The 14,938-nt window shown below is 53.7% G+C and overlaps 1 protein-coding gene across 4 annotated transcripts in view; it reads right to left on the bottom strand.

Moving 5' to 3' along the window:
* Positions 1-3,599: 3,599 nt before the first annotated feature.
* The window catches only part of CHST3 (carbohydrate sulfotransferase 3), a 58,283-nt gene continuing 46,944 nt past the window's right edge, over positions 3,600-14,938 (bottom strand). For 3 of the 4 annotated variants that reach the window (XM_027596110.2, XM_027596108.2, XM_027596109.2), the window contains exons 2-3: positions 6,505-6,729; positions 3,600-5,224 (exon numbers count right to left, since the gene is read on the bottom strand). In XM_027596110.2, coding sequence (XP_027451911.1) covers positions 3,910-5,224; positions 6,505-6,662 — 1,473 coding nt within the window. In that variant the 5' untranslated portion in view covers positions 6,663-6,729 and the 3' untranslated portion in view covers positions 3,600-3,909. Of the gene's footprint in view, positions 5,225-6,504; positions 6,730-7,697; positions 7,808-14,938 lie in introns of those variants that run through there. The other variant, XM_027596111.2, reaches the window with a different exon arrangement.

The following is a 14,938-nucleotide window of genomic DNA, read 5'->3' as shown; positions in this document are numbered from 1 at the left end:
GACTGCCTCGGGGACGTGGCCATCTGCTCTTCTGCTCCCATTCTTCATAATCCAGGGCCTAGCAAGGGGCAGGCCCTAGGGTCAAGACAGGCTCTAATGTGGGAAAGGACCACCGGGGCTGGAAGAGACCTCTGGAATCAGGACCAGACTATCTGATGCTTACCTCTCCAGGCCAAGCACCCATCTATTGGCACAGGGATCCCCTGACTTCCTGCTGGAACTTGCTCCATCATCAGACAGGACAGTGGTGGTGGGGAAAGATGCCACTGTAATGGGTTGGGTGGGCCCTCTGCTCTCAGGGGTCCTGTCAGCAGCTGCCCCGTTAGACCAGCCCCTGGCGGAGGGTACTGGCAGGGAGTAAATCTTCATTAAACATGTTTTCCTATTCATTTAGTTATTTATTTTCAAGTGTATGTATCACATAAAGGGTGATTTTGTTCATGTCCTCAACCTTAGTAAGAACTTGGTGATAATCTGCAGCGGGGGGGCAGGAGGGTGGGGTGGGGTAGAGGGGGAGTGCCACAGAGCTGCGAATCTGCATATATTTTTCTCTCTGTGGGGACTCAGGGACCCTGGTCCCCACCGACTGTTCCCAAAGACCCCCGCCCCCAACCTGGTGCCCTTAGCCCCTCCAAGGTTTACAAACAAGGCCAGAGGAGAAGCCAGGAAGAGGCGGCCACAGTGACAGCCTGTGGGTGTTAAGACACTGCCCTGTCTCACTAAGGCCTGGAATGTTCTGAACTATTTATATAGGCCAGGCTAAAGAGGTCTTCATCAAGAAAAAGAAAATGAGTAAACACTCATTGCTGAATGGGCCAAGCTGGCAGCCCCAGAGGCAAGGCCTCAACAGCTCCCTCCGCCTGTCGGCAGGTGGACTCTCTGCAGGCGGGGGGGGGGGGGGGGGGGGGAGGTTCCCGTTAGAGCCAGCCAGAGCAGAAGAGAAGCCCGGGGTTGGCCTCGATGGAAGAGGCGGCACTCGCCCCAGATGGACCACCTTCCTCGACCCAGCTGCCTGCTGAAACCCCCAAATGCGTACCCCCAACCAGGTCCCCCAGAGTGTAAAGTCAGTAGTTGCCCCCACCCTGTCCTTCCCCAAACCCCGAGGGTTCCCAGGGCGCTGCTGAGCGCTCTCTCGAGTTGTGTCCTGTTTCAGACACCAGGGCAAAGGGAATACAGCAGAAAGGGCCTTCAATGTCACATCTTCCAAGCCGTAAGAAAAAAACCAAGGTACCTCCTTAAACACCACCCCAGGGCCCGTGCAACCCCCCGCCCTTGGGGTTTACTCTTCTCTTGTATTCTGAATCATCATCTTCGAGTGTCCTTGTGTGTATGGCGCAAGTCAACGGTTTCTATTACTATTTCGTCTTTCTTGATTTGGGTACAGCTTTGAGTCCCTGCAAATAATAAGGTATTTAATGTCTCTTTATCACATAATCAATAAATTAAGTCAACTTGCAGTGTACAAATTGTCAATATCCTGAGAAATCCCAAAGGTCCCTTTTTGGCACTGTCCTCAGAGCCCGGGGGTGGAGACCTTGGCCCCAGAGCCACAGGAAAGAAGGAAGAAGTCTGCTATCCGCACCAGGGGGGCCCCAAGAAGAGCCCCAGAGGGAGGTGCCTTTGTCCCTGCCTCAGCCCCCACCAACCACAGGTGGGACACTGCAGGGAGCAGGGGGCTGGGGAGGAAAAGCCAGCACTTCTGTGCTCGCCAGAAACATCCTGGTCTCACTCTGCCCGGGGTCAAGTTTTCAGGGCTGGAGTCCCTTTGGACTCCAAATTTGAGCCAGCTCCCTGCACAACTTATTCTGGGACTGGAAAGCCAACACTGGAGACCACCTTGAATGGCTGTAGTCCATGGTGATGGAGACCCAGCAACTTCAATGCAGTGATCAGAACAGACCCCACAAAATGGCTACGGTCCTCACCATCTCAAAGAGCAACTTCTGGCCAGGGCACACTCCCCATGGCAGCACCAGCTGGACTCAGATCCTCTATTTCCCTCGTGTCCGTATTACTCAAACCGAAACTCAGCCCTCTGGGTTTGACAACAGGACAGATCTGACAGAGGAGTTGTCCAGGAAATCAGAAACAGCCCTTGGGAACTCGTTGTGCAGCTCTTCAAGTTCTGAGGGGGACTGAGTTCTGCTCCCCAGTTTGGGGACATTTGCTGCTTGGCCATAGGCCCCTGACCCCCCAAGAAATGCATTCGGACCTGGAAGAGATGTTCAAATCTGGCCTCATCTCAGGGAGAGGGCGAGAGCTAATTTATGTTGCTTCTGGACCACACAGCAAAGAACCCTGGCGGTTTCTGAGATTCATGTCACACGGGGCTCAAACAGAAAAGCCCGCGGGGCACCGCAGACTGCCGTGTGGCTGCCTAGGCTCTGATCCTTCCTCCCCCTCCTCTCCCTCAGGCAGGAGCCAGAGTGCTCCCTGCTGGTCCTCCCAGCCCCCTCACACCCAGACTGCTTCTGAGCTGCACTCCTGCAGAAAGAAAATCAAAAACAAAGCCACAAAACAAGATACCAAACTGTAAGTTTTTTTTTTAAAAACCCAAACAAAACACCCAGCCTATCCCAAGTTGAGCAACACTCTTCCCAGAGCCCTAAAAGTTGGAATTCCCAGACTCTAACCATGTAACCATGGTGACCAACCTCTGTCCCCTGTCTTCTCAGGGGAGGGGGTATCCTGATGTGACTTCTCCCCCAAGAGCGCTCCGCACTCTCTTCTGGGCCCTGCCCCACACGAGGCCTGGCTGAAAATGGCAGGACTCATCTGCTGCCTTTTGCCTCCAGTCAGGCCCGAGGCAGCCTTCACACAGGGACATGCTCTGGGGGAGCCAGCCCAGCTGGGACGGGGCATTTGGGCTGTAGTCATGTGAGGGTTGGCCACACCATTTCAAAACATCCTGCCTGCCAGCAGGGAGGATGTGACTAGGCCAGAGGAGGTAGCCAGGAGAAACCAAGGCGGACAGGGGCCGCAGACTCAGCCCTTCTGTGTTTACCGTTCAGTTCCAAACCTGGTCGGGAATGGGGTCATGGTCTGTGACCATGTTTCCTTCCCCAACCCCAAATAATTCTAAAAATGTAATGAAAGTCTCCTCTTGAGGTGTGTGATAGTTAAATCCCGTGGGCATAAAGCAACAGGGAAGCTTGCCTGTGTATGTGTGTGTGGATTTGGGTTTCTACATTGTTTGGGTCTGTGTGTGGTATACGTAGAGGCCTTGTCTTTACACACGTATGTGTGTTTTACAGTTCTGTGCAGGGCTGATTTCATCAGTAACCAGCACGGCTCTTCCACTTTTGAAAATACTGAATCATTCTTGTTGAAAAGCCCCAACTGCCATCCTCCGACACTCTGGGCTATTCCAGTCCCTTCCCCAGGGACCCATGCGGATTCCACACTGGATTGCGAAGAAATCCAGAAACTGAAAGATGACCGCTGAGTGCAGCAGGAGGTCGGCTGTGACTGGTCCCGGCCCACAGCCCCTTCTGGTTCAACACTGGGACTCTGGCCCACAGGGTCTGCAGGCATTTATGGGTATTTTGTGTGTGTGTGTGTGTGTGTGTGTGTGTGTGAGAGAGAGAGAGAGAGAGAGAGAGAGAGAGAGAGAGAGAGAGAGAGAGAGAGAGGCTTGTCGATAGTTCTGGGCCTGCGTGGGCCTGCTCAGGAGACGGCAGCCCCTTAGGTCCGGGCCTGGTGGCCCTCACGGGACAGGCGCCGTCCGGCGCTGGGTGACAGACCCCAGGCCCCAGGCTGCGGCGGGGGAGCTAGCTGGCCGGGGCGCCTACTGCTACTACCCCAGGCCGCCCGCCTGCCCGCCCTCCGCGGGAGCCAGCATCGCACCGCCCGGCGGGATGGCAAGGGTGGGCCCTTCACAAGGAGGGGTGCGCGCGGGTCCGGGGCCGCCTACGTGACCCAGAAGGTTCCGCGCTCCTCCAGCAGGCTGACGGAGCGGTTGGTGAGGGCGGCGGCATCCCGCGCCAGCCGGTAGCCGAAGAGGTGCATGGCGGGGCCGCAGGCGTCCTGCACCACCTGCGCCAGCTTGAAGGGCATGCTGAAGCGCCACTTCTCGAACTGCTCCGAGGAGTTCTTCTGCGTGGAGTAGATGCCGCTGCCGTCCTGGGCCGCCTGCGTGTTCCTCTGGATCCAGTCCTCCACCTGCGCCGTCAGGGGGATGCCGGCGAAGCGGTACATCTCGCGCGCCTTCTGCAGCGGCCAGCGCGCCACGTCCTCGTAGCGCACCAGCATGTAGCGGCCGCGCAGCCAGGCGGGCTGCCGGAGGCCCAGCTCGGCCGACAGCCGGATGCTCTCGCAGTTGCCCCGCAGCCGCTGCACCTCCTCCTCCCCCAGCCGCCCCTGCCCCTCGGCCAGCCACTTCTTCCAGCCCTCGTACTTGCCGGCGAAGGCCACCATGCGGGAGGCCAGCACGGCCCGCGGGTCCCGCACCAGCTGGATGACGCGCAGGTCCAGCCGGGGGTCCTCGGCCAGCGGCTGCAGGAACTCCAGCTGCCGGATGCGCACGGCCTTGAGGGCCATGTGCTCCTTGCGGCGGCAGGCCTCGGCGGCCAGCGTCACGTTGAGGGGCCCGCAGCGGCGGTTCTTGCAGTGGTACTTCTCGAAGACCTTCTTGACGAAGGGCGTGCACACGGGCTCCTCGCACAGTGAGCGGCTGGAGCCGCGGCGGAACATGAACTGGGTCAGGTGGTCCTCGGGCAGGGGGCTGATGAAGTGCTCCAGCACGTACAGGTCGCACAGGAACAGCTGCTTGAGCACGTCGCGGTAGACCAGGGCCGAGCCGGCGGCGCTGGCGCCTCCCGACTCGAAGGACACCGTGCGCTCGATGTGCCACAGCGGCTCGAAGAGGTAGAAGATGTTGCCCTGCTGGTTGAAGAACTCGCCCACGAACGAGGAGCCGGTGCGGGTGGTGGCCATGAGGAGCACGTGGCGCCGCGGCGGCGGGGCCCCGGGGGGCGACGGTGGCACCTCTCCCCCGACCCCGGCCTCTGCCTCCGCCTCCGCCTCCGCCTCCGCCCCGGCCTCCCCTACTGCCTCAACACCCAGTTGCAGACTGAGGTTTCGCAGGCGGCCCTGCAGCTGGGTGAAGGCCGAATCGAGCTCACTCAGGGACAAGAGGGACGCATTGTCGGCCAAGAACAGGGCTGGGTCGGTGCCGTTGGCATCTAGCAGGGGTTGTGGGATCTGCTTCAGCTTGTCTGACACCCTAAGAGGACAAAGGGAAATCGGAATCAGTGAGTGACTGGGGACTCCATCCCTTGTGCACCCCCAGGCAGCCTCCCCGGGGTGATCACCCAGAGCCTGTCTTAGCTGGGTTTCCCCAGAAGCTGACTTGGAGGCAAGGATCTGAGTGTTAAGTAGTTTATTTGGGACATGATCACAGGAAGAACTGGTAGAGAGGTAGGAAACGAGGTAGGGAGAAAAAGAGGTCTGTAAAGGGTGAGCAGGGTGTCCCTATGGGCAAACCCCCCCCCCCCCCCGGGGCATCCTGGTAGATAGTGTAGAACACACTGGAGGATTCTCTCGCCCAAGGGACAGGAAAGTTTCAGCTGGCCCTGGCTGAGGGCTGCTCCTGGAGGCATTTGCTCCCTGGATTCCTAGCTTGCCGGTGGGCAGGTCGAGAGAAAGCTCTCTGGTGGAGAGCTGCAGGGGCTAGTAGTAGAAGCCTGTGGGCACAAACTGGAACAGTCCATGCTGAGGAACCCAGGTGGGGCAGTGACACAGTGCCTGCTACACAGCCCAATTCCTAATCTATCCATGGTGGCTGCTTTCTTGCAGGGTGTTGCACTGGGAGAGCACGTCTAAAATCTTTTGTGTGTCTAGCAGGCTCACCAGCAGAGCCACTGCACACAATGGTACCTTGCCAATTTCAGGGGGCAGCATTCCCAGTGTAGCGGAGGTGAGTGCACACCCCTGGAATTTAGCAGTATACAACCTGGACAGCTGTACATGGAAGCCCTGCCCACCAGGGTACATGTACCAGGACCCTGCCTTTCCATGGGCTCACCCTCACCCATGGCTTCAGGCTGGTATAGCAGATGTGCTGTTAATGTGAGGCATCATCCTAGCCAAGAAATAAATTAATAATAATAGCCATGGTCAGCAAGTACTGGATACCAACTGCATGCCAGGCACCGAGCTAAATGTTTTACATTTCCTAATTTAATCTATAAGGAAAGCCCCATTGTTAGCCGTATTTTACAGAAGAGGAATTTGGGACACAGAAAAGTGAATTTGTCCAAGCTGTCACAGCTAACAAACGGCCGGAATCAAGATTCCACCCCAGGCTACCTGAGTCCAGAGGCCAAGTGTCACCCCTGTGCATTCCTGGGGGCGTGGGCCGGACCACTTCCCCGGGCACAGGAGGAGCCTCATGATTACTGGTTGAAGGACTGCCTTTGTAGGTCCACAAAGAGCCCTATAGCTACCCTTCTGCCCCACCCACCCCTCCCTGATAAGGAAGACTTTTGCGCTTGCATCCCTCACCTTGATATGATTTTATTTTCCTTTTCAATGAAGACAAAAACCACCACCACAAAAGCCAGGAAAAGGGCATATTTGCTCCTCATCCTCAGGCTGTGCAGAAAGTCCCGGCAGTCCTGGGGTAAAGCGAGTCCTTTCTCCATGGGGAAGGGTGGGGCCATGGGCCCTCAGCTCAGGAGCATCACTCAGGACCTGGCTCGTTGTCTTCAGGTGGGGGACGCCCTCGTCCTGTGAAGAGACCAGTGGTGGTCAGGACACCCTTGTCTGGAGGTGAGGAATGAAGAGTTTTCCCACCCAACTTTTGAGGGTTGTGGCCCTGCTTAGCAGCCAGATTCCAGATCCACTCTCCCAACGGATGAGGTGAAATCAGGTCATTTAAAATGCTAATCAGCCCTTGGATTCATTCATCCCACTTCCATCAACTTATCCTTTGACCTCACATGTAACTCAAGGGCAAGTACATGGAAAAGAATGTTCCTTGCACTATAAATGTTTGCAATAGCAAAAGACTACAAATACCTAAACAAAAAATGATGGAGATGGATCTATAAGTGTTGATGTGAATAACCTAAATATATATATTAGATCCTAGGGAGGAGGCCTGCAGGGCCAGCTCCAGGGCAAGTGGAATATTCCTGCCCCTTCCTAATTCTTCTGGGCCTTTCTCCACATACTCATGAAACAGCTATTTCCTGAGAACTCACTCGGTGCCAGCGTCTGGTCTAGGCACTGGGGACACAGTAGTGAGCAAGCACAGCTGATCCATGCCGTCGTGGAGCTGACACTCGGGTTGGAAGGGCCACCTGGAATGATCTGGTAGCTGAGATTTATTGAGTGCTTACTACTCTGTGCCAGGTGCCATGCTAAGCACTTGATTTGCATTTCCTCAATCCGATCCTTACAGAAGTCCCATTAGGTGGCAGCTCTCCCATTTTACAGACCAGGAAACTGAGGTTGAGGGGTTAAATAACTTGTCCAAGTTTCCCCCAGCAGCAGCCCTTATCATCCCTCCAAGATCTAGGTCATTCGAGCCTCTCAGTGCTCCCCAGTCACCCTCACTGTAGCATATATGGTTGGGCTTTCCAGCTGATGGTCTGTCTTCCCTTCCCAGACCGTGAGCCCCCTGAAGTAGGGACTAGCGTCTAGAATGGCGCCCAGCATATAACAGCTGCCCAACAAAACACGAGTGAGCAAACCTGTCAAAGCTGGTGCCTGGCTCAGTGCCTGGAGCCTCAGAGGCTGTCAGCATGAGTTTGCAGAATGATGGGCAGAGCCATGCTCCACACACCCTGTGGGGTGTGAGGCCATCTGTCTCTCTGGAAGGGTGAGATTCAACGCTGAGTCTGCAGAGCAAAAGGGATTGAAATCCTGACTTTCTGCCCTCTTGTCTTTTGGCTGAGAGTTGCCTGTGTCTGATGATGTGAGGGAAGCAAAAGGAGCTGGGATCCTGGGTTCTAGTCCTTTCTGCATGTCTACCATGCTGTGTAACCTTGTAGGAGTGACTTAACTTCTCTGGGTCTCGGTTTCTTTACCTGCAGGATGAAAAACCTGCACGTAAGGTTGCTGTGAGGAATAATATCTGGGACACGGTAAGTGTTCATTAACTACAAGAGAGGTGAAAAGGCAGGGGTGGGTGGGGGGAGTTGCCCTCACTGTCCTCTCCCTTCTGAGTCTTTAGTAAGATTAAAAGTTCGGCTGCCTCGATGATGAGCTCCTGATGATGAGCTCCTGCACCTTCTCCTCCCCTCCCTTGCAAGCACTGTTTCTATTTTTGAGTTGTCATCGCGGTCCGCTCCCCCCCCCCCCCCCCCCCGCCGAATAATACAGGGTTCCTAAGAACGTTCCCGGCACTGCCCTAAAAGGAAGAAGCGATGGTGAAAACTCTGACGTGAAACACCAGGCAGGCTGTTGGCACCTTCTCCCTGTCCCAGCAGGCTGCCCTTGGCTTCAGCTCTGGAAGCCCAGCGGATGCTGGGCAGGCAGGTGAGGGAGGTTTAGAGGTCCCAGGGGGCATGTGGGAGGTCCTCAGACCCAGGAGGTGGGAGAGGGCCGTAGGGGCCAGGAGGTCACAGGGTCACCAGGGAGGAAGATGGGGTCAGGATGGGGGTCACCTGGCAAAGCTCCTGGCAGAGGCCCTCTGTAAGAAGTGGGTCTGTGACATCTGTCAGCACTAGTCAAACCTTTGTGCTACTCCCTCCCAAAACCCAGGGTGCACCCTTGCTTAGCTCATGGGAAGAATGAAACATAGTTTCCTTCTCTTGGCAGATGCTGCCTCCCAGGGGAGTGAGTACTCGATACATTTTCTCCCCTTCCATCCAGCAAGCGATGTGACAGCCAAAGAAAAAGGTGGGATGCCAGCCGAGGTCCCATTTCCAGGGCACCAAGGCCAATGGGGAAGAAGGCCAGAAGCACGGGCCAGCCCAGCTCTGCCGGGACGCAGCAGGGGTGGGACAGCTCCCCTTGGCCCAGTCATCCCCAGTGCTCAGCTCTGGAGCCCTCCCCCGGAGCCCTGCCCTGACCACCAGCCTCACGCTGACCATCGCCCCTCCCCCATCACTTCCCTTCTTAGCATCCTGCTTTATTTCCTTCCGGGACGGAAATGTACTGGTTTCTTGCCTAATTCACCCACTGCTGTGTAGGTTCCATGAGAGGAGAGCTTCGTCCGTCTGTTCCACCTCAGTACTCTGTGCCCAGAATCCCCGAGCCCTCCTCTGTGTGTCCCGGGCACAGAGCAGGTGCTCCAGAATACTTGTGCAATGAATGGATGAATGCCTTTTCCAAAGCATCCAGCCCAGCGGGAGATGCTCACTCATTCTAAGTCGATGGGACATATGAAGAAGTAAAAGCGCTTGTTCCCTAGACGAGCAAATCATGTGTGTGCTATGATTGTGCCCTATGGGTGTGTGCTCTGAGTATATGCCCCAGGGTGTACTACAGACAAATACTACGAGTGCGTCCTATGGGCAACACTTCACACTTGGGGCTTCACGTACATCAGGCTCTCTCTCTTTTTTTTTAAAGATTTTATTTATTTACTTGACAGAGAGAGAGCAAGCACAAGGGGGGGGGGCAGCAGAGGACAGGGAGAAACAGTGGGGAGCCTGATGTGGGCCTCGATCCCAGGACCCCGGGACCACGACCTGAGCTGAAGGCAGACGCTTAACGACTGAGCCACCAGGGCGCCCCCACATACATCTGTCTCTTGAATTATCACTATCAATCTGGGATGTCATTTTGAGGATGAAGAAACGAAGCCCTGGGGCTTTCAGTCGAAGCCTCTACAGCGATGTGTTAATGATGGGAGCGCAGGAAACGGCCAAGGGTACCCCAGACAAATCTGAGTGAGGGAATACTGCAAAGAAAGCGGGCTGGGCTAAGGCCCCAACTCTAGGCACCAGCCTCCCTATGCTCCTCTCCCCTCGGGGGCCTTTCTAGCCAGGCCTCCCTCCTGTCCTGCGGGGGGTGGGGGGGGCTCACTAGACAACAGTTTTCTACTTGGATGCCTCCCAGCCTGCCCCTGCCTCCCCTAAGGGAAGGTGGGGTCCTAGAGTTTGCTGGGAACGGAGCTCTGATAAGGGACAGGCCCTGCCAGACATTGCATCAGGCAGCAAAACTCCACTCCCCTCACTTGCTGGGGCCCAGAGCACAGTGGGGGCTGGGCCTCAGCAGGAGTAGGCCCTGCTCCCACCGCTGTTCCATCAGAGGAAGAGCCACACCAAGAAGAGAAGCTGAGAGAGGACAAAAGTCCAGATTGGGGGGGGGGGGGGCTCTGTGGAAGGCTCAGTGTCTGACAGAAGAGTAAATGCTTAGGGGCTGTTGGACAAACCAGTGAGGGAAGAAAAGAGTGAGGAAGTGAATGAGTATCTGGCTGATGGTCCCCTGCGGAGCTCAGGGCCGTCCTTATTCCTCAAGCTTGCTCACCTTCCAGCACTCCAGCTTCCTCTCCCAAGAACAAACCCCTCTAGGACCTCCTTATGGGCATGTGCCCAGCCTCAGCCAAGACAGAGACATTGGAGAAGCAGCCAAAGGTAAAGGTGTGTCTCACCTGAGCAGCAATGGACATCCAAGAGCTTGTGAGAAGTTATGGGCCACCACCATGAGGTGGACCACAGGGCTGAGGGCCAGCCTGGTGGGGACAGGGCTGCCACAGACTCTCAGGGCATCAGCTCCGCCTGGGACAGACCCAGGCTGCCCCTCAGTCCTGTTTTGCTCTGTGGGGATGTGGGGGAACACACTCTCTACCCCCATTTGAGAGTCACTTTATCAGGGCTGGCTCAGTCCTATGAGCAAAACATCCTGTGTAAATCCCAGAGCCAACAGGTGCATGAAATACAGGGCCCCAGAGAACAGTCCTAGGCCTTCCTGTCAGCGAAGGGACTTCCAGCACCTCTCCCACCGAACCTGGGGCCCTCGGCCGGGTCGGAGCTGACCCCCACTCTGGGCTTTGCCCAGTCAGGGCCCGCAGTGGAAGCTGGTATCCAGGATGTCCAAAAGAAGTGTGTCCTGTATACCACCTGGTGGGCCCTGAAAAAACATGGCTCTTGTCCTAACACTGCAGAATGTCAGCACTTGGAAATTTTCTTACCGACCCTTCCTCATTTTTTATCTATAGAAATGCAGGCTCCGAGACACCAAGGCATACCAGTGGATGGAGACAAAACTCCAACTACTACATGGGTCTCCTGTCTCCCAGGTTAGTGATGGCCCTGCCCCCCTTTATCACTCTGACTCTCATAGCTTAGCCCACTTAAGAAGCTTCATTACAGGGGTGGCAAATACATGGCGCACACATCACCGCTCAGCAGTCCTGAGCCCGGAGCAGACATCCCTAATCAATCAATGGCCTCTCTTCAGCTGAGACTGGGATGTAGCCTCATAAACCTCATTGCAGCACCAATCCAGTAGCGTTGTCCTGTGAGATAAAACTGATTTGCCCTTCCAACTTTACAGGATCCTTCCTGGCTACCAAATGAAATTCCTCGCCACCTCTTAGTCTGACATTCTACAGCCTGACCTCACCCTGCGATGCCAGCCCAAACTCTTACATAAACCCTCCATTCAAGCACATGTGCCTTGTACACCCATCCTCCAAGCCTTTCATTTAGCCCATGAGGCCCTTTACTGAACAAAACACTGCAGATTATAATTCATGGCAAAGGTTACTAAGAACTGTGAAAGCATCATTGAGACCCCTCCCACCAAAATTGTGTTTTGAAAAGAACTGCAACTGACGCAAGGTTCTTATACCCCCCCCTCCCCCATGCGGCTTGTGCTTTCCTGAACGAGAGTGGAGGCGGAGTTACGGAGAGCTTAGGAAATTGCATAGAACCTCTGCCAATCCATTCCATACCACAGTTGGCAAAGATCTTTACACAGCTAATTTTATATTATTACTCACATGCCTTTATATATTTTTAGGAATAAGAGCCAAAACTTAAAAAAAAAAAGTCTCAGGGCTTCCCCACAAAATGTTTTTTTGGGGGCTCTGGGAAAATTTGGGCAAGCCCCCTGGAGTGTGTTTTTCTTTTTTTAAGATTTTTTATTTATTTGACAGAGAGAGACACAGTGAGAGAGGGAACACAAGCAGGGGGAGTGGCAGAGGGAGAAGCAGGCTTCCCGTGGAGCAGGGAGCCCGATGCGGGGCTCGATCCCAGGACCCTGGGATCATGACCTGAGCCGAAGGCAGACGCTTAACGACTGAGCCACCCAGGCGCCCCCAGAGTGTGTCTTGAGTGTGAACATAATCTGCTATGGGTACCGTAGCAGAAGAAGGTTGAGGCCAGTTGCCTAAGGAAAGCGTATGAGGGTAAATCGAAATGATACATGATGCCCATTTTTTCACACATCAGATTGAAAGACAACATCTTCTGTGATCTTCTGTGCAGGTAATGTTAGGGAGAAACACCTGGCAGGCTGGCAGACACTCGGTGCTCATCAAGTGCCCGCATGCCCTCTGCCTTCCCCAGCCTGTGGAGGCATATGACCGGGAGCGGGTCAGTGAGATGTGGGCGGAAGTGACGTGAGCCGCTTCGAGGCCTGGTCCTCCAGATGACCCCACACGTTCCTCAGGCCCTCTCTTCTCTTGTTGTGGCCGCACTGGAGACCACAGGTTCCAGCTGGCTCAGTCCAGATCCCGAGCTGCTGACAGGAGAGCCCCTCCAACCTGCGTCAGAGGTGGTTCGAGGGAAAAATAAGCCTTTTTTGGGCAAAGCTACTGAGATTTGGGGGTCTGTAACTGCAGCATGGCCTGTTCCATCCCTAACGAAAACACGGGATCCTCTTGTCATGCTGATGGGAGTGTCCTTTTTGAAGGACAGTTTGGCAAAACCATCCCAATTCTAAGTATGCATGCTCTTTAACCCAGCAATTGTGGATACACTAGCGAAGTCACAAGGCCACACACAACAGGAAACCATGCACGATTGCAAAAGGCCGAAAATAATCTTAATGTCTGTTAAGAGGCACAAACATAAAAACCCAAACAAAAACTCGTTAGATGAATGATGGTACATTTGTCAGTGCAGTACTCTGCAGTGGTTAAAAGAAAGAGGCAGCTCTGTATGGGCTGATGTGAAATGCTGTTCAAGGCATGAGTGATACAAACAAGGGACAAGAGTGTGCAAAGTCTACTAACATCTGTGTAAAATCAGGGTGGACACACACATGTGCTGGTACACAGACTGCCTCTAGAGAGGAAAATAAGAAATTGGCAAGAGTGGTTGAGGGGAACTGGGAAACGGGGGTGGGAATGGGGACCCATTTTTCACATACCTTCTTGTATTGTTTGAATTTGTTATCATGTTTACTTAATACTCTTTCCAAAGAAAAGGAAGTGGTTATAGGGGTGCCTGGGTCACTCAGTCAGTTAAGCATCCAGTTCTTGGTTTCAGCTCAGGTCTGTGGGTTGTGGGATCCAGCCCCACATTGGGCTCTGTGCAGAGTGTGGAGCCTGCTTAAGATTCTCCCTCTGCCCCTCCCCTTGCTCACGCTCTCCCCATCTCAAATAAATAAATACATCCTTTTTTTTTTTAAAGGAAGTGGTTATAAAGTAAACTACAATAAAAAGAGTATATGGAGTTGTGCTCTAATCCATTGCCCTGTATACAGTTAGTGCTTACTGTTTACTTGAATGACCAAGTCTGCCTAAGAAGGTCTGTGATAAACTTAACCCAGCACAAGAGGGAGCCTGACAAAGATGGTGACGGTACCAGGTTTCCAGCATCTTGACCCAAAGAATGCGCTTAAGCTACAGACAGCAAGCAATCCTCAACCCATGAGCCAAAGCCAATAGATTGGTATTGACTGCCTAGAGCATTGTGAGAAGACTGAAATCAAACTTGTTTTCCGAGAGAAAGAATGTGGTGTTTGACTAGTGATGTCTGCCATGTATGTAGGATGGGAAAGGGTCAACACATATGTCACATATTGGCCACTCTTACTTTAGGAGGAGCAGCCTAAGAAGGCTAGGAATCTCTGGGCCATGGAATTCTTTCCTTCCCTCATTCCTCATGTGCCCTATTATTTCCATTTGGGTCACACTCTATTACAAAATTCTGTGCTCATTTGTGGGCTTGGGAGCTTTTGTTAGTTTGATTGATCTGCCACCATTCAACCAGAAATGTGCGGAAGTATGTATACATGCATACGGGTGCATCAGGGGTGAAAATGTTCAGGAGAAGCCCGTGGCAGCTGTGGGGGGACCGGGGGTGCCTTTCAATATGGTCACACAGCTTTCCCATCTTGTTCGGCACCTTTGTGAAGATGAACTCTACTACAACATTTCTGGGATCGCTGGGTAGGAAAAAGCTCTCAAGGTGTAAGCCCAGGATCCCCTTCCTGCTCTCTCCTACTTACTAACCTTCCTCAGGAGATTTCACACCTTTCTGTCCTTGGAGTACTACACACAACTTGGATGAATGTCAGGGGTATCGAGTGAAAAAAGCCAGTCCCAAAGGTTACGGACTGCATGATCCCATTTATATAAAATTCTAGCAATGACAGAATTGTAAAAAGAAAAGCACAGATCAGTACTGTCAGGAGCTAAGGAAGGCGTGGGGGCGGGAGGGAAGTGGTTATATAAAAGGGCACCATGAGGGATCTCTGTGGTGCTCTATCTTGACTGTGTCAGTCAGTGTCAGTGCCCTGGCTGTGACCTTGGACCAGAGTTTTGTTAAGATGTTACCACAAGGGGAACTGGGTAATGGGTGCATGGGGTCTTTCTGTATTATTTCCTAAAACTGCATGTGTATCTATAATTATCTCAAAACTGCAATTTAAAAATCGGGGATGACGGACTGCACTTGCCATGATGAGCACTGGGTGATGTATGGAATTATAGAATCACTATATTGTACCCCTGAAACAAATATAACACCGTATGTTAGCTCACTGGAATTAAAAGAAAAACTTAAAAAATGTACAAAGTTTAACTGAGAAG

The sequence above is a fragment of the Zalophus californianus genome, chromosome 15 (genome assembly GCF_009762305.2).
Source record: "Zalophus californianus isolate mZalCal1 chromosome 15, mZalCal1.pri.v2, whole genome shotgun sequence".
Lineage (NCBI taxonomy): Eukaryota > Metazoa > Chordata > Mammalia > Carnivora > Otariidae > Zalophus > Zalophus californianus.
Note: the sequence above shows the minus strand (reverse complement) of the source record. Positions and strands in the feature narration are given on the sequence as shown.